The sequence below is a fragment of the Marmota flaviventris genome, chromosome 11 (assembly GCF_047511675.1).
Source record: "Marmota flaviventris isolate mMarFla1 chromosome 11, mMarFla1.hap1, whole genome shotgun sequence".
NCBI lineage: Eukaryota > Metazoa > Chordata > Mammalia > Rodentia > Sciuridae > Marmota > Marmota flaviventris.
The window spans coordinates 93,656,299-93,678,216 of record NC_092508.1 but is presented as its reverse complement, the minus strand read 5'-3'; the positions used below and the strand labels follow the sequence as shown (position 1 = coordinate 93,678,216).

General features: G+C 34.2%; 1 protein-coding gene and 1 non-coding gene across 5 annotated transcripts in view; both read right to left on the bottom strand.

The window, feature by feature from the left end:
* Positions 1–21,918, bottom strand: part of Zranb3 (zinc finger RANBP2-type containing 3) — a 223,122-nt gene that overhangs the window by 44,272 nt on the left and 156,932 nt on the right. For all 4 annotated transcript variants that reach the window (XM_071619227.1, XM_071619228.1, XM_071619230.1 and 1 more), the window contains 4 exons: positions 16,555–16,674; positions 13,391–13,510; positions 10,326–10,505; positions 8,769–8,921 (listed from right to left, as the gene is read on the bottom strand). In XM_071619227.1, the coding sequence (XP_071475328.1) occupies positions 8,769–8,921; positions 10,326–10,505; positions 13,391–13,510; positions 16,555–16,674 (573 nt within the window). The remainder of the gene's footprint in view (positions 1–8,768; positions 8,922–10,325; positions 10,506–13,390; positions 13,511–16,554; positions 16,675–21,918) is intronic.
* Positions 5,712–5,822, bottom strand: LOC114093972 (U6 spliceosomal RNA). Its single transcript, XR_003582959.1, has one exon. It is a non-coding gene; the product is annotated as a U6 spliceosomal RNA (small nuclear RNA).

Sequence of the window (21,918 nt, the reverse complement as noted above, 5' to 3'; positions counted from 1 at the left end):
GAAAGTGGAGGGAAAGAAAAATCTTTTCCCTATAGGCAGAAACTGGATGGGAATCTGGACAGAAATAATCCATTTCCCAATAACACTGCCTTCAAGAACTTCTTTTTTCCCCTCCAACTCTTTTCCCACATTGCCACTATGATTATTTTTTGAAAACAAAAATCCAATCATGTCATTCATCTGCTCAAGAACTTCCAATGAGGGTGGGGATATAGCTCAGTTGGTAGAGTGCTTGCCTTGCATGCACAAGCCCCTGGGTTCAATCCCCAGCACCACAAAAGAAAAAAACAAAAACAAACAAACAAACAAACAAAACTCTTCCAATGACAATACATTCTTCCAGGATAAAGTCAGACTTCTAGGCATGTCATGTATGGGCTTCTCTCCATCTGGTTAGTACCCAAGTTTTAGGCTTCTTCTCTCCTTTGACACTTCTTGTGTGCTTTACACTCACACATTTATATGATCTTCCCACTCCCAAAATAGTTGATATCTTTTCACATAGCTGTGCTTTGGGTATTCTTTCTGCCTGAAATGGGACCTACTCACTCCCTTTGAACTCATCCTTCTAAATCTAACTTAGATGTTTCCTTATGGAAACTTTCCCACATCCACCAAGTGGTTATTTATTCTGTCCTGTGTTCCCAGAGTCTGGTTTACATACCTCAAATTTTTCACATTTATCATCTTGCATTACATGATTTGCTTATAATTACCTCTCCCAACTAAAGAGTGGGCTCCAAAGGAGAATTAGCCATTTTCCTCATCCTTGCATCCTCAGAGACTAGCATGTCTTTTTAAAAACAATTTTATTGAGATGTAATTAAAAAAAAGTGTTTATATGCCATAAGTTCACCCTTTTAAAATGTCCAATTCAATGACTTTTAGTAAATTCATAGTTGTGCAACTATCACCATTGTTTAATTGTAGAACATTTTCATTACCCTCAGAAGAAACCCCATACTCATTAGGCAGAAATCACTTCCCATCCCTTCCTTCCACAAGCCCCTGACAAGCCACTTTATGTTTCTGTGGATTTGCCTATTCTGGCCAATTCATATATATGGAGCCACACAACATATAGCCTTTTTGTCTGTTTTTCACTTAGTATGATATTCTCAGGACTTCATTCCTTTTTAAGGTCAAAAAGTATGTCATTGTATGGATAAACCACATTTTGTTCATCAATTCAATTTATGGACATTTGGACAGCTCTAGCTCATTGACTATAATGAATCATGCCGCTGTGATATTTATGTACAAGTGTTTGTGAGGACATATGTTTTCAATTCTCTTGAGAACAGAATTTCTGGCTCATACAGATTTTATGCTTAACATTTTAAGAAATTGTTAGGTTCTTTCTCAAAATGGCTGCAGGATTTTACAGTCTCACAAACATTGCATGAATGTGCTAATTTTTCTATATCATTACCAATACTTGTTTTCTTTTTAAATTTTAATCATCCTAGTGGGTGTGAAGTGGTATCTCATTGTGGTTTTGATTTTCATTCCATATAATCTTTTTTTTTTAAATTTTAATATTTATTTATTTATTTTTTTAGTTTTCGGCGGACACAACATCTTTGTTTGTATGTGGTGCTAAGGATCGAACCCGGGCCGCACGCATGCCAGGTGAGCGCGCTACCGCTTGAGCCATATCCCCAGCCCCCATATAATTTTAATCAATGTTTATATGATGATCTTTGAATGCCTGTGCAGAGTACACATCTCATAAACACTGGCAAAACCAAACCAAAGTGTTTCAATGTTTGTATATTTCTCAAATATTTATGGAGGGCTCACAATGTGCTAACTCTAAAGCATCTACTAGAGTGTGACAAAGGTATGAGAGATGACTTTGCAGCAAAAGGGCCAGGGTTCAAATCCCAGCTCTACTATTTATTGTTTGTACAAACTTGGGCAGATTGCAATACCCTTCTGAACTCAGTGGGACATGATAACTATCTGCCTCTTAGTGTTGCTGTGAAGGTTAAATAAGATCATGAATATTAAGGGTTTAGCATAGTGGCTACATAGAATAAGTTCTCCATACAGGTTAATTCTTATTACTTAAGTCACAAAGATAAACAAGACAAAAGTAACACAATATGAAAAGTTATGATTATCAGTTATTTATGTCTATATCCATAATAATGAGGCTACACTGTGATTCTTATTATTAGGCTACTGTGTAGACTAATCACATAGTATTTATAGGGTTATTTGATTTTCTAAAATGTATACTAAATAAATATTCTAATTTAAGATGTGTTGGCCCCAAGAAAACAGTGCCCTAACATATTCATAAATGAGATTTTTGGACAAGACAGATTTAGACTTTATGAAAACTACTGCCCCTATGATCAATTATTTTTCCATTATTACTGTTTATTTAACTAGACAATTATACTATGGTAAAAAGGTTATTTTTTTATATGTATGAGATAATTTTTTATTTGAACTTTTTAGCCTACAAGACAAACATTTCATACAATGTTTGCATTTGATAAAAAAATGCAGTTTGTTTTTTAATTTTTGAGAGTATATTTAAAAATTTTAGTTATACTGAGGAGTTCTCCTTCCCAACTACAGTTATTTTTTTTGCAGCAGACCAGCCATCATCTTATATATTTTTAGTGTAAATATGGGTATTTGAAGTGTAATTTTGTTTTGGGTAAAAGTGTTTGAGAAGCTTATGAGGACAAAGACCAGGGAACTTGAGGACAACTGTGATGAGGCAGGCCAAAGCTCTCAGCAGACAGGGAAGGTAAAGAAGGGAGGCAACCAGGAAGAGATTCATGAAGAGAAAGGAAAACTGGGAATATTGAACTAAGAATGCATAAAATTAAAACAACTGATACGGAAAACTAGAGACTTCAGTACAGTCGAAGCAAGAAATGACTGGGAATAGCTGTTCTGGCTCATTGAGGAATTTCCTGAGATCTGTTTCACAATGGAAAGATTATTACTATATGAAGTAAAAAAATGGAATCAGCTCTGGCTTACTGAACTTGGAAGAAAAGACGCCAAGCAGGAAGGAGTCACAGCCTAAGTGGAAGTCAGATTCATTACCCACACTAAATTTGAGTCCTTTTTTTGCTCAACCCACTTATCATTTATGCCCCATGTTTCTCTCAGGATACTTTTTAACTTATGTATAATGGATGAAAAGGAACTTAGAAGCCATCTAGTAATCTAGGGCTTTAAATAACTGGATATATTATGTTTCTGATTATCTAATTAATGGGGAACGGAGAAAAAGAATATGGAAAGGCCTTAAAGAGGTTTAAGAGAAGGAACCAAGTTCCCCACACTACAGCTAAAGAAGGAACAGCCCTTAGAAGATGATAGCCAAATGAAAACCAGAGAGAAGCAGCAGCTCCCTATCAGTCTACTTTATGTAGAAACAGCCTTTTATCACTCGGAAGTTGACAATATACACTAATATTATCCATACCTTTCTTTCCATCTGGAGGCAACCAACCTTATAACTCAATGGAAACCACTGTAAGAAAATCAAAACCCCTCAGCCTGGAATGGTGCAATACAAGCAACTTGGGGGGCTAAGGCAGGAGAATCAAAGTTTGAAGCCAGCCTTGGCAACTTAATGAGACCCTGAGCAACTTAGCAAGACCCTGTCTCAAAATAAAAAATAAAAAAGGACTGGAGATATAGCTCAGTAGAAGCACCCCTGGGTTCAATCCCTAATACCAGCACGACCCCCTCCCCCTGCCCCAATTTAAAATTTCAAATATGAAAAAAGGAAGAAGTGGAAAGAAAATTGACTGCATCTGAGATAGTACCCTGGGGATGAAATGACTCCCACATAGGACTGCTTATTTAGGGACTGGCAACCACAATGTGCAGAGGCATCTTTCTTCATGGAGGTGAAATCTGTTTTCTCCATCTGAGTTGGATTTCAAGTTGGCTTTTATTTGAGCTAATAAATAATTTCTTTTAAAAACATAAACATATTGGGATGGGCAAAGAATTGTGACTCATGAATTTGTGTGGATTATTGAAATACCAATGCTTAACAACAGGTAGAGGAGAGGTATCTGCCAAGCTTGGGTTGAAATAGAGTCATAGAAGCCCATGTGATGCTTGATTATGGAGAGAATCAGAAAGTCCTAGTGGTGAGTTGAAGGAGTAAAATGAAGGGATTGAAGAATGGCTAAAAAAATTACCAAAATATTTCATAAAATGTATGGTACAAGGTAAATGTACTTATACAAAGTACATTTATACTAGTATACAGTACTGGAGTCCCAGTATTGGTTCTATGTATTTTTCTTTCAGTCTCAATAGTTAGGTGAGTTATGTGGCAGAAAGAGGACACTGATTAAAAGAGAGAGAGAGAGAGAAAAAAAAAAAAAGATAATGTAATTTTGAAGGACACAGTATCAGAAGAAAGAAGGCAGGAAACATCAAAAAATACAAAATTTGTGTCTAGGAAAGTATTTCATTCTTCTCCTTTTCCTAATCACAGATCTCCCTGTCCCCAGGAATCATAATCAGCAATATTATGCTCTAGGTCAATTCTCAGAAAAATAATTTGCCAAAATCTCATATGCTATTTGCCCAGTGACCAACATGTTAAAAAGTAAATACACCTAAAATGTAATTCAGTGAAGATCAATTTGCCAAATTCATTGGTTTTCTAGAAATCATTTACAGGGTTTGTAGCTTTTAGAATCTGATTAATTGGCAGAAGTAAGAAGACTACAGGGAGCCAGGTAAGCAAGGTGTTAAACCTCTAGACTCTTTTTCTGCCCTCAGTTTACCATTTCTTTTCCTCAGGTTTACTCTCTGCTCTCGGTCTAATCTTCTTTGAGCTTCTCAGTCTTCCCATCTCTGGGTTGACAAGTTGAGCTGAGTCATGTGCTAACTACATAGTCAATCTATCTTCCTATAGAAGAAGGTCACTCTTCTTTGCTCCAGCTCCGTCAGTTGCAGCTGCAGGGAGCTGGGACAGAGATGAAATGAACATTCCTTAAAATGCTAACTGATATCACAGAACTATCCACAAGCTGCTAAAAAACATCCAATTAGAACTGCTATAAATTTGTAGTCAAGGAAGTTTTTGATGACAACTGGCAAGTCTGGTTAATTTGGTGAAATTTAAATGACAAAACTGGAAGTAACTTAAAAATGCTAATGCTGAAAAAAACTTTTAAAGGCTTTTTAGAAGGCTCAGAAAGAAATCAGCATAAATAGAAAAATTCCCATTGGAAATGCTGAAGTTCTGACAGTATAAAGAAAAAAAAAATATGTTCATTGGTACACTAAATTCCTTAGGCCTTTTCAAAAACTGAACATTTCTTAAAATGCACAAGGCTGGAGCATAAAGATAGAGAGGTCATTGCCCACCTAAAGTCAACCAAAGCACATTTTGCATGTTGGCCAAATAACTAAATACAAACAAAGCAGACCAACTCAAAACACAGGATACTTACATTTTAAGATACAATTTATATAAAACCATGTGTGTATAAACACATGCACTGGAAAATCTGTGTTAAGATAACACTAGACTAGGGAAGACATACATGTAACTCAAGAAAGTAAGATTTGGTAAATATGAATTTTTCTTTCACCTTGTATGTAGATAGTTTTTTTCAGACAAACTTTAAAAAACAATAAATATGTACACATGTGGGAAGATACATTTCAAATGCTTAGTTATCTATCTTGGAAATAAACTTTAAAAAAAAAATATGGAACGCTCCTTGAATTTGTGTGTCATCCTTGTGCAGGGGCCATGCTAATATTCTCTGTGTCTTTCCAATTTTAGTATATGTGCTGCCTGCTGAAGAGAGCACAGAAATGAACTCTTAAAAATAATCTGAAATTTAAGGAACTTTAGAGAAAAAAGCAGCCATGAGCATAGTTTTATTTATATATTTTGCAAAGACCTAGGATATCTACTGATTTATTTATAAAATAAATAACATTGTTAAAAGAAAGTAGTTTCTGAAGCTAAAAAAAACTTAGAAATCATCCCTCTAATTTTTAGCAAGAATTAACAGAATGGCTTTCTAGTATTGAAGGAAAAAAAGGTATTAGCTTTTCAAATAAGGTACATTTAAAAACTTGGTATGATTCCAAATAAAATGTTTAATGGAACTAAATTTTACATTAAAATTTTAACTTTGTGTTATAAGAAAATATTTTAATTTTGTTCCTACAATTTCTGATTGATTCTTTGGAAAATTAAAAGTAAACTCTTCAGGGGCTGGGGTTGTAGCTCAGTGGCAGAGCGCTTGTCTAGCATGTGTGAGGCCCTGGGTTTGATTCTCAGCACAACATATAAATAAATAAAATAAAGGCCTCTCGATAACTAAAAGAAAAAAAAATAAACTCTTTATAACTCTGCACCATATTGCCTAGGAGGCAGAAAACACAATGAAATTATAAATTTCTCTAATACAGTATTTAGTATTGAGTCATACATGGCCTCCAATAGCATGAGTATCACAAACATCCTTATTCCTACTATACAAAATTTACAGATGCTAACATTTTCATATTTACTTCTATTCTTTTTCTTTTTTAAAAATATTTTTTAGTAGTACATGGACCTTTATTTTATTTACTTATATGTGGTGCTAAGAATTGAACCCAATGCCTCACACATGCTAGGCAAGTACTCTGCCACTGAGCCACAACCCTAGCCCCTTCTAATCCTTTTCTATAGTAAAAGAAATAAAACATTTCTTTGAAGTTGCTATCACATTTTTACTCTTTTCTTAGACTTACTTTCCTCCTCTCCCAGAGGCAACCAATTTTGTAAATTTCATGTTTACATGTTTTATTATACATATACATAAATGTAAGTATTCTTGTGTGTGTGTGCTGTGCCTTTAAAAAATAACGTTTTGATTTTCAGGTGTGGTAATGTTGATACATATAAATCTAATTTGATTCACATTAACTTCTAAATAGCACTTTATGACAATTTATGTATCTATTCACCTATTGAGTAAATATGTTGATGATGGTAAGAATCAGAATTTTCACTGTTGGCTAAGGAAAATATAAATATTTTTATTTGTATAGACAGATAGAAAAGATGAAGAAGAACTTGGTGATGCTGGATTCTAACTGAAGCTATTAGTAGGATTTTATGACTTAAAAATGCATACATACATATATATCTATTTTTCCATGCAAATATGAATGTAACTCTGTATACTGAAAAGAGTCTAGAAGCAATGATACATAAAAGGAATTTTAAAAATCCTAATTTGTAAATATTATTTCATAGGAAAGACAACAAAGGTTCATTAAAGAAATGGTCAGTTCCAAGCCTGGGGCAAGGAAAACTCAAGGTGAATCTGGAATATTTTGTGTGCCAGAAAAAGAGAAAGAACTACTCAGGAATTATGGGAATGTTTACAGAAACAAAACAACAGTTTAAAGGAGATTTCACAGGACAGATCTAAGCTTAAAGATAAAAAAGAAAAAAAAAAGTGAAGGATTATAATGCATTAAATATTAATAACAAAAATAAAAGAATCTTCAACTTTATAGTGATATTTTTTTAAAGGAGGAAAAATAAATTTCTTCTTTGTAGAAAAACAACAGCTAATAAATATGGAAGCAATGGTAGAATTAGAAAACCACCATTTTGAAACTGTTTCAGGCAAAAATCATCAGTGAATGCTAAAACCACTGGGTGAAAGATTTTGGGGAAAGAATGAACACATGATTTGAAATTATCACACCATATATTATTTGCTAATTGCAAAAGAAAAAAGTTATTTTTAGAATTTGCCTTATTTTAGTAAGGTGGAAATTATATTTATTGGTTAGGAAGGTCTTCTCTTTAGTCTTTGCCTATTTTTCTGTTGATTTTCTTGTGTTGTATTGAGTTGTACAAATTTCTTATATACTTTGGATATTGTATTTTGAAAGTCTTTACTCAGACTATAACTTATTTGTAGGACATTTTGTATAACGAAAGTTTTGATTTTGATATAGACAAATACATCTCTCATTTCCTTTACGATTTGTGCATTTTGAGGCAAATTTCATTTACTTTCCCCTATTTTCAGTCATAAAGTGTTTTAGTCAGTTTTTTTGCTGCTGTGACTAAAGGACCTGACCAGCACAATTATAGAGGAGAAGAGATTTATATGAGGGCTCAAGATTTCAGAGGTCTTAGTCCAAAGAAGGCAAGTGCCATCCTTCAGGGCTCGAGGTGAAGCTGAACATCATGGTGGAGTATGTGGTAAAGAGAACTAGCTCACATCACGATGATCAGAATGCAGAGAGAGAGTTCTTCACTTGCTAGATACAAATATATATATCCCAAAGCCACACCCCAATTCCTATACCATACCACTTCAGTTACCATTCAGTTAACCCCAATCAGGGGATTAATTCACTGATTGGGTTAAGACTCTTACAATCCAATCATTTCTCCTCTGAACCTTCTTACATTGTCTCACATGTGAGCTTTTGGGGGATACCTCACATCCAAACCATAACATAAAGAAAGCCTCCCATATTTTCTTCTGAAAGTTGGATCCTATTCAGTTTATTTAATTAATGAGCTGAACCGTAAAGGCTGAAATGTTAGAAAATAAAAGCTACTGTAGCAGCCTCTGATCAATGTTAATTTTTGTTCTATGAGGTTTTCCAGCTTTAAGTGAAGACCCCTTTTAAGAGCATTGAATAATTGAGTTACTACTTAAAACCATAAGATAAAGTTATACTTTCAGGATATTAAAAAAAGTAGAGAAGAACAAGTCAAATCATCTTACATGAGTGAACAAAACTTCCTTCCTGAGATCTTCAAAATTGTCATTTGGAGTCCATGCTTCAGCAAAATGCAGGAAATCCCATTTTTCCTTATCATCTTCTTCAGCCTGAAGCTGTTCCTTCCTACCATTTAATGTGCTCCCAGTGACCCGGACCTGTAAGATGAAAAAACATATGAATTTTACAACAGTTTATCTCACAGATGACGTTCATTAAGTAGTAACTTGATTTTGCATTTAAACCATAAGTTATCCACTAAGAGAATATTACTATTCCAACTTTAGTAGTATAGATATTCAAAATTACAACCAAATTACCATCTCAATGATTTCTATGCTTAATGAGGGAAAGACCTAACTAGAAACATCACAATATTTGCTTTTCTCATAAAAGCTTTTAATATTTATATGCTTTGAATTTTAACTTATAGATAATAGGCCATTTTGAATATCTATACTCACTGATTGAAAAATACTACAACAGAATGAATATGCTGCCTCCCAAAATCCATTAAGATGTAATTCTGGCTCTCGATGTGATGATATTAGGAGGCTGGAACTTTGGGAAGTGATTATGTGGTAAAGGTGGAGCCTTCACGAATGGGAATACTACACTTATAAAACAGACTCCAGAGAGTTCTCTTTCTATCATGTGAAGATACAAGAAGCTGGCAGACTACAACTTGGAAGAGGGCCCTCATCAGAATCCAACCATGCTGGCACCCTGATCTCAAACTTCTAACCTCCCCAACTGTGAGGAATAAATTTCTATTGCCCTTGTGTCAACAGTATATAGTATTTTGTTACAATAGCACTTACTAAGACAGAAATCCTCTAATACTTAGTCAAGCCCTTTCTATAAACATCCTTCCAGATTAGGGAGAAGAGATAGTTTAGAGAACAGAGCAAATAATGCCATTCCTAACTTTTCTTTTTTATTTTGGGTACTGGGGATTGGATCCCAGTATACTTTTCCACTGAGCTATATCCCTTGTCCTTTTTATTTTTACCTGGATACAAGGTCTCACTAACTGGCCCAGACTAGCCTTGAATTATGATACTCCTGCCTCAATGTCCTGAGTTCCTGAGATTACAGGTGTGTGCCACCATACTCAGCTCATTCCTAACTTTTCTAGGGTCTGGGTAAGGATGTCCTTTGTCTAATATTAGATCAGAACTCAAGAATCTTTCTGGAAAGGATTTAGACTTAGGCTACAAAAAGAACTTGGAGTTTCAAATATTGGGTTCCTTGCTAGCTGATCCTATTCTTCTAGTTCTGAAGCAGGAGAATCAGTGGTAAGCACTATGATCTCTATTATCATTACCTTGGTGTACTTTGCCTGAAGACATTAAATCTCAGCTTTTTTTTTTTTAAGGTGGACACAATATCTTTATTTTATTTTTATGTGGTGCTGAGAATTGAACCCAGTGCCTCACGCATGCTAGGCGAATGCACTACCACTTAAGCCACATCCCCAGCCCAAATCTCAGCTTCTTAACTGATTCAGGCTATAGATCATAATAAGCAAGTTAGTAACTTGGTTTAAATGCAAATTCTACCTTTCGATTCAGCATTCCCCACATAAGGGTGTCCAGAGTCCCATTTGCAATAAGGTAGTGAATAGTCACAGAACTGCACTGTCCAATTCGGTGAGCACGGTCTTCTGCTTGTTTTATATGTCCAGGGTCCCAGTACAACTCAGCAAATACAACATGACTTGCGGCAGTAAACGTTAAACCCTAAGCAAAAGATAGTGAAGAAACTGAGATGCAAATAAATTAAAAACTGTAACACAACAGTCATATACAATAAAGTCTTTCTGAATATGTTAAATGGAGATCATCAGAAGACTTAGAAACAAATCAGTTGTTCATTTTAAGCCAAATTAAGAAGATTCAAAAAAGTTAAAAGATTGCTTATTGCAAGACAGCCAAGTGAACTACAAAAAATATATTTAAAAGACATTTTGATGTTTCAAAATGTTTCAGGTTGATGGATATACATAAACAAAATCACTTCATTCTTTGATGAAGACTGGATTCACTTTAACACTGGAAAATCTAATAAAATATATAATAAAGGTGAATATAATTTCTAACACATGGTATCCATAGCAACTAGGCAGACAGTATCAACATCCTCTTCATTTAATTCAAACTGCAGTACTATAAAGTAAGAAAATCATGTCTTCAGTGATACTTTTTTCTACCTGTGAAATTTCTCATGATACATCCTGAAGACACTGAAGTTTAGTGCTTTATGTCTCAATATATATAATGCAACAGCATTTTTTTGTAATTGCATTTTGCATGAATTTGAAATAGTGTGACATAAAAATATGAACTGTCTTATTGTATAAGCAATATGAAATAATGCAAATTTCCTCAAATAAAAATTGTGTCAAAGATGCATGATGTTAAAGTTGGTAGACTGAGTGAGATGTAAACAATGCTTATACTATGGCCATATAGTAGTAAACGATGTTAGGTAATGGTCAGAAAATCTACCAACCTTTAGGAAGATGGTCTATTCCATGGAGTTGTTCACATGCATTGAAAGTTCTATGAGTGAGTAGTTTTTGTGATGATATTATTTTAACTTAAAATGTTTTTGTGTCATGTAACAAACTCATATTAGCATTCATTTAATGGAGCACTAGGTCTCAAGCTGAAAATTTCATTGAAAACCAGTCACTTTATAAAATAGGTTACAAGTAACAAAAACATGGATAGAGCCGAATAAACACAATGTTGAAACCTACTGCTATTTAGGACCAAATGTACTATCAAATATTAGAGATGATGCTGAAAAATAAGAAGTAGCATTTAGAGAGGAACACCTTTAAACTTGTAAAAAGGATCACATGACCATATAAGAATAAAGGAAAATATGCTGTCAAGATCACTGTCATCTTTTTTTTTTTTTGGGTGGTGCTGTGGATTGAACCCAGGGCCTTGTGCATTTGAGGCAAGCACTCTACCAACTGATCTATATCCCCAACCCCTCTATATCATCCTGAGAGCTGTTAACCTATAATGTAAGATTCTCAGTGCTAAGAACAAAGCTCTTCCTACTTTCCTTTATTCCTATGAAGATATTAGTCTTCAAAGTATAAGAGTCTTGAATTATAATAGGTCTTCAGGAGCACACCTTTGAATAATATGGGAGTGACTTGTACATTCTTAACTTCAAAAAGTCATTTATTTTTTAATTGTATTTTTAATTTGAAAAAGTCCCAGGCTATCCTGCCTGGTTTTCTCCTACGTATCACCAACCTTGCTATAAATACTCCATTTCTAATTTTAAGCTTTTGTTAGTATTTCTATATCTGGAATACTATTAACAGATACTGAGCTCAGATTACTGGACATACAATGCAACATGACAGAAGTATTGAGATAACCCTCCCTTTAATTTGAATTCCTTGTGAGTTCCAGAAATGCTTCATCCTCAGAATTTCTTTATTTATACAATTTTATTTTTTAAAATATATTTATTTTTTAGTTTTAATCAACACAATATCTTTATTTTACATTTATGTGGTGCTGAGGATCGAACCCAGTGCCTCATGTATGCAACGCAAGCACTCTACCACTGAGCCACAACCCCAGCCCTATATATACAATTTTATTTAAATCATTTAGCTGAGTAGAAGCAGATCTTTGCTATATATTAGGTTGCAGGCACAGAAGTACTCTCAATTAGTTTTCTGTATGTTGAATGTACTGACTTAACACTTACGTAGGAATATTTTAGAATATAGGAGAAAAAAGGACAGAAAGATCCCCTAAATATAGTGTGGCTATGACTGTCATTGCTTTCCCTAATATTTATTCTTCTCTTATTCCTCCATAACATAACACCTGGATTTTATCAGGGGTACTGGGAATAAAGACTACTCTTTCCAGCTTCCCTTGTAAGTTTGGAGCGACCATGGGACTAATTGCAAGCCAGTGAGAAGATGTAGTGGGTCTTCCTTCAGGCAACTGCCTGAATTACAGATATGATGGAGAAGTTCTAGCAGCCCTCTTAGATTACAGATACTTGTTTGGAGTGGTAAAGCAGAAAGCCAGAAGAGGCATGGGTCCTAAGGATTTTGTGGAACCACCATTCTAGGATTGGACTCTCTGTAAGAGAGAATGAAATTTTTTATGTTTAAGTCACTCTTAATCTGAGTTTTTATTTACTTACACATCAGAGCACTCTATAACAAGTTCTTGGACAAAAGAATTTCTCCCTCCCAGACCATGTTGTCTCACAGATCAATGAAACATAACCAAGTAAGATAAATGGTATAACAAAGTTTTGAGAAAATTCAAAGGAAGGAAAAAAGATCATAGTAAAGCACTACAATCAAATTAACTATACTCTGCTGGGTAATTCTTTACTTGAAAATTTAGGAAGATTTGAGTCAAAAATGTTGAGGCTTCTTTCTATTATACTTTTTAGCATTCTCTAAAATAGAATAAATATTAAAACTAGAATCCAGATATAAAGCTACTTATAGCAAAACCAGTGACAAACCAAAAATTACACTATAGTTTACAAACCAAAATTATGGTTAATGGCCTTTTTGTTATCTCAGTGACATTTTCATATCAAATTGAGACTTGAAATTTCTTACCTGACCAGCAGCCTGAATGCTTAGAATAGCCACACGAGTATCAGGATCATTTTGAAATTGATTAACCAGATGTATCCTTTCTGAAGATGGAACACTTCTATCTATCCTAATGTAGCGAGTCTGACATCGACAAGATAAATGGCAAAATTAGGTCAAGCCCCTATGTATCCTTCTCATAAACTGTACTGCTTATTTTATGGTCATACAAAATAATGGAAATTAGTTAAGATGACAGGTTGGCAAATGTTTTATAAAAAAACTATTACCAAGTTTCTTAATAGCTTCTTATATTATGGCAATATCTTTTATTTTTAACTTTTTTTTTTTTAGTTGAAGATAGACACAGTACTTTTAGTTTATTTACTTATTTTTATGTGGTGCTGAGAATCAAACTCGGTGCCTCACACATGCTAGGCAAGAGTTCTACCACTGAGACACATCCCCAGCTCCAATTTCTTTTTTTTTATTATTAGTTGTTCAAAACATTACATAGCTCTTGACACATCATATTTCATACATTTGATTCAAATGGTTATGAACTCCCATTTTTACCCCGTATACAGACTGCAGAATCACATCGGTTACACATCTACATTTTTACATACTGCCCTACTAGTGTATGTCTTATTTTTTAATTAAAAGCCTACTTAAAGATAGGGTCTACATCTAATTCATCTTTATATCATCAGTATCAAGGGAAATGCCTTGTATACAACAGGAGCTCCACACATCTTTTTGAATTAAGGTAATGGTTATTTTTAGTAAAATTCTATGTAAACTAGTTGGGCACGATGGCGCAAGCCTGTAATTCCAGCGGCTTGGGAGGCTGAGACAGGAGAATTTTGAGTTCAAAGCAACCCTTAGCAAAAAAGGAGGTGCTGGGCTGGGGTTATAGCTCAGGGGAAGAGTGCTTGCCTCATGAGGCACTGGGTTTGATCCTTAGCACCACATAAAAAATTAAATAAACAAAATAGAGATATTGTGTCCATGTATAACTAAAAAAAAAAAAAAAAAAAAAAGCAAGGTGCTAATAAGCAACTCAGTGAGATCCTATCTCTAAATAAAATACAAAATAGGGCTGGGGATGTAGCTCAGTGGTCAAGTGCCACTGAGTTTAATCCCTGGTACCAAAAAAGAAAAAAAAATTCTATGTAAATTGATATGCAACCTTTAAACAACGGATCAGACTAACTTTAAAGTTATAGAATCACTGATTCCAAAGTAAAAGCATAGTCAGACATGCTAGAACAAAGATGACTCTGCTCACATAGCAAGGATTCAAGAAGAGTACTGAATGTAATACTGAAATACAGCTCAAATATTAACTGGGAAATATGGCCCTTGAGTTCTCTTTTTTCACAATGTTAAAATGCAAAGAAAAACATGATATGGTCATTTCCATTCAGGTGGTGAAATAAGATACCCACATATATTTTTTTAAAAGTTGAGAAATATTATTAAACTGAACAGTGTTGTCTTTAAGAATAATTTCAGTTGTGACAAAGAAGTGTTTGAAAAGCTAAAAATAACTAATAATCCACCTTCATAAAAACAATTATGAGCCCTAAATTTCAAATAGTCTCACTCAAATATGCACGTCTACAGAAAGTATGGCCTTAAGTAGTTGAGACATAGAAATATTCACTTTTAAAAGAGAATAATTCAAGTTAACATCAAATAGAATATCAACTATTAACTTTATCTCCACAAAGCAAATAATAAATAAACTAAAAATCCATTTATTATTCATTAAGAGAGATTATAAAATCTTCTAAGGGTCTTTCTAAAAAAAATACACAGTTTGTAAGAAAGTTTGGGAGACAATCACTTTCTACCCCATGAGTACCTACATTTTTAACTTTTAGTAAAATATAGTAAAGCTAAATGAGATTCTAAACATACTAGTAAAATGAATGTGGGAAAAAGGGGCAGACCATTATACTTGGAATAGATTCTAGTAATTTTAAAGTGTAATAGAATCAGAATAAGAAAATATTATGAACCTAATTTTATTGCTCTATCACTTAAAAATTATTTCTAAGTTTAATTAACACCTCACAAGGTGTTGTATAGATACTATAGAATAATCAATGAGAAAGTAACTTTTAATGTATAACACTTTATTACATTGTTCTCTATGTGCTCTATGGAGGAAATACTAGGACTACTTCTTTGGCTAATGTTAATGAACATAATAGTTAATTCTTAAAAAAACGATATAAAGGGGCTGGGGAGATAGCTCAGCTGGTAGATTGCTTGCTTCACATGCACAAGGCCTTGGGTTTAATCCTCAGCACCACAATAAATAAATAAATGACACAGGAGTAACATTTAAAAAAATTGATATAAAGTTTTTTTAAAAAAACATGGCTTAATTCCTGATTTTAAAAAACTGACCTATAATGACAAGTGGCTTTGTTGTTGCATGTTTAGCAAGCTTACATATTTGTCAGAGAATTTCTTTTGGCCATTTCTGAACATCTCTAGAAGCTCTCATCATTTAAAGAGAATAGATGGCAGGTATAAATGTGGAAAAAAAATGGATGATGCTGTCGCTGACAGAACCATTGGTAATTAAGGTTGACTGAAGAAAATGTGGTAGAGCCAGCTTATTTGGTGGCACTAATCTGGTAAGTCACATGGGCCATCTGTTTCAAATTCATCTACACTAAATATTATCAATCATTTTCTATAGACAATACTGCCTGGAAGTTTAAAAGGTGTAAAAGTACTTAGTTGATAATACTGGCTGGATTCCTTTTTTCGTCTACATAACCCACATTCAAAGGACACCATGCAGATAAACAAAAATTTTAACTTTTAATTGTTAAAGAACATACTACTCTCAAATGGTATATCTAGGAAAAAAACAGAATTCACATTACTGTTTCCAAGCAACCTATGATTAATGAATTCAAATAAATTTATCAAAGGAAAATTTAAAAATTGGCATGAAAGACAAAATAGTACATCATAATAATATAGCATTTGTATAATTTGAAAAAAAAATTTTAATAATACATTATTTCTAAAATAATAAATTTTATAAAACATCATCTGAAGAAGGGGGGAATATCCTACCTAAATTATGAGACTACAAGTAATTTTTAGAATAGTACAAATTTGCATTCTAAAAATTATTTTACATAACAAAGTCAACATACCTTGTTTTCAATGACTGCTTCTGTGCAAGCTTGGAGCATGCTTAAATGGTGAGCAAAAACCAGAAACTTAAGTGAATCATTCTGAAGTATCATCTTAATATAATCCTTTACTGCACCTGCCTAAATATTAAAAGTTAAACCATATTAATGTCATAAAAATTTTATTTAAGAATCATGTCATTTTTAAAGCAAAAAAATGCCTCAAAAATCAGCAAGTCTCTGTATTAACATCAGTAGGTCTCACAACTTTCAGCTGCTTTCTTCTCTGGGCAGTATACGGAAGTAGAAGCCAATATGTAAGGGGCATGTGAAAAAAGAGGGAGAAGAGGTGAGAAATGAGAGGTAAAACAAGAACAAGACAAGAATTAGAAAGAAAAAGAAAATAAAGCACAACATGGAAAGGGGTTAGTCAAGCAGGGTGTGGTAGAAGGGGTAGATAGTTTTGCTTAGAAGTTGACTTTCAAAAAAGTCTTAAAGAAGACTGTTTGTGTAGAGTTAAAGAAAAAACAGAAAGTAAAAATTTTTTTTAAAAAATGGTATTTTGGGGGCTGGGGTTGTAGCTCAGTGGTAGAGCGCTTGCCTAGAACATGTGAGACACTGGGTTCAATCCTAGCAGCACATAAAAATAAATAAATAAAATAAAGGGATTGTGTTCATCTATAACTAAAAAAAAATTTTTTTTAAATAATGGCTTTTTTTTTTTTTTTTTTTTTAAAGGAAAGACTGTAGAAGAATAAGAAGTCTGAGACTGAAGTTAAGATTTAAGGAAAATTTGTTTGCCTGTTTATTTATTTTTTGACAGGACTAGGGATTGAACCCAGAGGTACTCTTCTTCTGTGCTATATCTCCAACCATTTTTTACTTTTTTTTTTTTTTTGACTTCTTTGTTTTTATGTGATGCTGAGGATTGAACATAGAGCCTCAAACATGCTAGACAAGCATTCTGCCACTGAGCTACAACTCCAGCCCCGCTTTTTAAAATTTTGAGATAGGATCTCATTAAGTTGCCCAGGATGGCCTTGAACTTTTGATCTTCTTGCCTCAGCCTCTCATATAGTTGAGATTACAGGCATGTGCCACCTTGCTCAGTTGGGTGGGTGGGTTTTATCTATCTATCTATCTATCTATCTATCTATCTATCTATCTACCTACCTACCTACCTACCTACCTATCTGACTCTGGAGATAGAACCCAGGGCTTTGTGCATGCAAGGCAAGCACTCTACCAACTGAGCTATATTCCCAGCCGGGGTTTATTTACTTTTTAACTTAAGGAACTTAGTAGGCTTACTAACAGGCAGTTAAAGAAGAGAACAGGCTAGGAGAAAGAGAAAATAAGGGCATTTGGCTTTTTTTGAGGTAGAGAAGATTCCAGAAGAGCCTGGAGTGACAGGATCAAGAGCACAGGAGGAATGTCTGAAAGAACAGAGGGAAATATGAAGAAATTGTGTGGTAGAAGAAAGAAAATCATGAAAGCTCAGATTGAATATGCTTTTATCAGTTAACTTTAGGAAAAATTACATACTAAGAATAAGAAGTCAACATGAAGTGACTTAAATAGGAATTGAATTTAGGTGGATAGGATTAATTAATTTTAAACATGGATATAGTATATTCTAACTGTTAAAAGCTAGTTACTTAAATGTTTTGTATAGAGATGACAGGCGGAATGCCAGGTTGCTTATGACTAAAACTCTCAGGTGTCACTTCAGGGGAACTGGGCTAACTGGGCTGCGTGAAACAACCAAACAAGGGACAGAAATACCTTCTTTGGGGGTGCTGTGACGGCTCCTCTGACCTTAAGAGTCCACAGAAAGAGAGAGAGAGAGAGCGCGTGTGAGCATGCGCTGACCCCTTTTATTGAGGAGAAGCTATTCAAATGAGGCAAGGGGTCAGGTTTCAAGGTGCTGAGTCTAGCTTCATGATGTCTGTTGTCAGCAGATTGACTGACATCTAGGAAGACCACACCCCAGGGCCCAGTAAGAGAAGGGGACACACAAAAGGCATTTCCATGGAACATTCTATCCTAAACAGGGCAAGGGATAATATTACAAAGGACCAGGTGAGCATAGCTCCACCCATGGAGATGTAGAAAGGCATGCCCATGCAGGAAGACACAGTCACTCAAAACCTAGAAGACCAAGGCCATCCAGCAGCATGACCACTGGATGCTACACCCGCTCAGCAGGGAGTCAGACCCAGTCAGGTATAGTTTGGCCTAACACAGTGGAAGACATTTCTTTTCTATGCCATTTTTAAATTTTAGTAAACTGTACAGGGACAAAGAAAATTGGAGAAAGGTCAAAAGCAACAAAACTTTCAAAGCTAGTAAATAGTTGATGCCTAATAACTGATTAGCCAATCTGGGAGATCCAAAAAAAAAAAAAAAAGTCAAGAAGCACCTGGTTCATGCTATAGTCATCTATAAAGGCTTAGGAAAAATAGCACCTAGGGAATGAGAATGAAGTATGGCTAGAACTGGAGGACTTGCTGAATGCTGAAGTAGTTGATTGTGTATAACATTGTTCCATATCCTCTCTCTATGGATCCCACATCACAGGTACCTTTCCTGACCACCCTAGCAGAAAATTAGAATTATTTTTTAGATAGGGTAAAACAATTTATTTGGATAACTGGAACTCCACATCTATGTATGATATCAAAGTGCATAAATGCATTCTACTGTCGTGTATAACTAATTAAAACAAATTTTAAAAAAGTATGGATTGGAAACTTAAGGCTCAATGCAATAGTGTTGAGAGGTAGGGCCTAATATGAGGTGTTTAGGTTATGAGGCTTCTACCTTCTTAAGTGGACTAATGCCAAGTATAAAAGGGCTTAAGGCTGCAAATTCAATCTCTTGATCTCTCACATTCTCTTGTCTTTCTGTATTCCACTATAGGACAATGCAGCACAAAGTCCCTCCTCACAAGTGCACACCTTGATATTGAACTTCTTAACCTCCAGAACTGTGAGCCAAATAAACTTCAATTGTTTAAAAATTACTCAGTCTTGGGTATTATGAGCACAAAAGGACTCAGAGAGTAGGCATACAGTGCAAAAATCATGGAGATTAAATGAATATTATATATAAATGATAAAGTACTGGAGCTGTAGCTCAATGGTAAAGGCACTTGGCTGACACGTGTATCCGAAACCCCAGAACCACATACAAAGTTATGTGTGTCTGTGTGTATGTGTATGTGTGTATATACACATGTACAGACACATATGTGTGTGTATATATGGATATGTGTGCTCTTAGCCTTATTACCTCCATATATCCCAAAGAGACAAATAGGCTTATGTCCATTAAGCAGAAGAGCAGAATCATATAAAAAGTGATTCTTTTCTGGGGAATATGACCAGCCAAAGAGGAGGAAAACAAAAACAAAAAAACAAAAGAAAGAAATAGGGGCTGAGGATGTAGCTCAGTGGTAAAGCGCTTGCCTCGAATGTATGAGGCACTGAGTTTGATCCTCAGCACCACATAAAAATAAAGATACTGTGTATTCATCTACAACTAAAAAATATACATAAAAATAAAAAAGGAAAGAAACAACTAAAGATAGGGTTCTCAACAAAACATCCCAATCAGATCACCTTTAATTGACAGCCATAGTCTATAAGCATATCTATGCACAAGATTTAGCATAGTCAGTGTTTAGTATCTTTTATGTAAACAGAAGCAAACAACCCAAGATCACCGGACATTTTTAGAACACAACACAGATGAATATATTAACTGTGCAGGCTAGAAAAGAGTGTATTTATAAAACAAAAAACAGGATGATATAAAAATGAAACATTGAATGGAAAAAATGCTCTCAAAAATTAAAAATATAATAGAAGTTTAAAATTCACTGGTTATTAAACTGAGAAAATGTCCAAAAAAGTAGGTAGAAAAAAAATAAATAAAATACAAGAAAATTAGAGAACTAAGTCATGAGAGCAATATGTGAAAAATAACATTTCTAGGAAATAATGCAGAGAAAGAAGAAGAAAGAAAAAAATCAAAGAAAAAGTTTCACTGATCATATGGGCATGAGTATTCACAATGGAAAATGGAAAAGTATTCATCCTTCATGTGAATGAAAATGAACCCAGAGCAAGGCCTATCATTATGAGATTTTAGAATGCTGGGGATAAAGATTCCAGAGAAAGGAGGAAAAAATTTCTCAGAATCAAAATAGGATAAAAATCTTGAATTGCATTGGATTTTTCAACAACAATACAAGAAATTTTTAGAGAAACAGATTTCTACAAATTTCACATCCAGCCAAATTAAAAACCAGGTATAAAGAACATGAATATTTTCAAATATCTAAGTGACTCAAATAATTTACCTCCAAAGAACCTCTTTTTGGGGAGGCTTACTGGGGACTTTGATCCAGCAAAATAAGAGAGTAAACAAAGAAAGAAAATAATATGGAAATAGGTGGTTCAGAACAAAGGAGAAAAAGAAAACCTCTAGGATGAAAGCTATGCAGCAGACCTAAGGAGCAACGGTCTAGACTGGAGTTGATTCAGGGAAAATTTCTTTAAGAAGATGAAATTAACAAAGCCCAACGTTTAAAGACAGTAAGAAAATAACGAGGGAAATAACAAGGGAAAACTTTGAGGATGAATTAGTAATAGGTACACCGACAATTAAGCAAAAGAAGAGGAAAACAAAAACAAAAACTTCAATTATTAAATGAAAATAAAATAAAATGTGTTATAGAAGAAATAAGACATGATAAAGGGTTACAAAGTTCTAGTTAGAAGTAAGACATTTTGGTGTGCTTTTGAACACTGGAGGTGACAGTCATATCAATAATGTACTGTATATTTCAAAAAGCTAGAAGAAAGGATATCGAATTTTTCACCACAAAGAAAGGATAAATGTTTTAGGAGCTAGATATGTTCATCCTGATGTTAACATCATGCAATGTATTGATATATCACAATGAAAATTCATAGGATCTCACATTGCTCACTAGTAAATATTTTAAACACGTTTCTAATAATATACATAGCAAATGTGGATCAAGCCAAAATTAGTAGAAGTTGCTATACAATTAGTAAAACTATTTTGTGTATTTAATTACATATAAGAGGAAGTGAGGGGAAAGGGAAAAAAAATAAGGGGGAGAAATGAATTACAGTAGATGGGGAAGAGAGAAGATGGGAGGGGAGGGGAGGGGAGGAGGGATAGTAGAGGATAGGAAAGGCAACAGAATACAACAGACACTAGTATGGCAATATGTAAAACAGTGGATGTGTAACCAATGTGATTCTGCAATCTGTATACGGGGTAAAAATGGGAGTTCATAACCCACTTGAATCAAATGTATGAAATATGATATGTCAAGAACTATGTAAT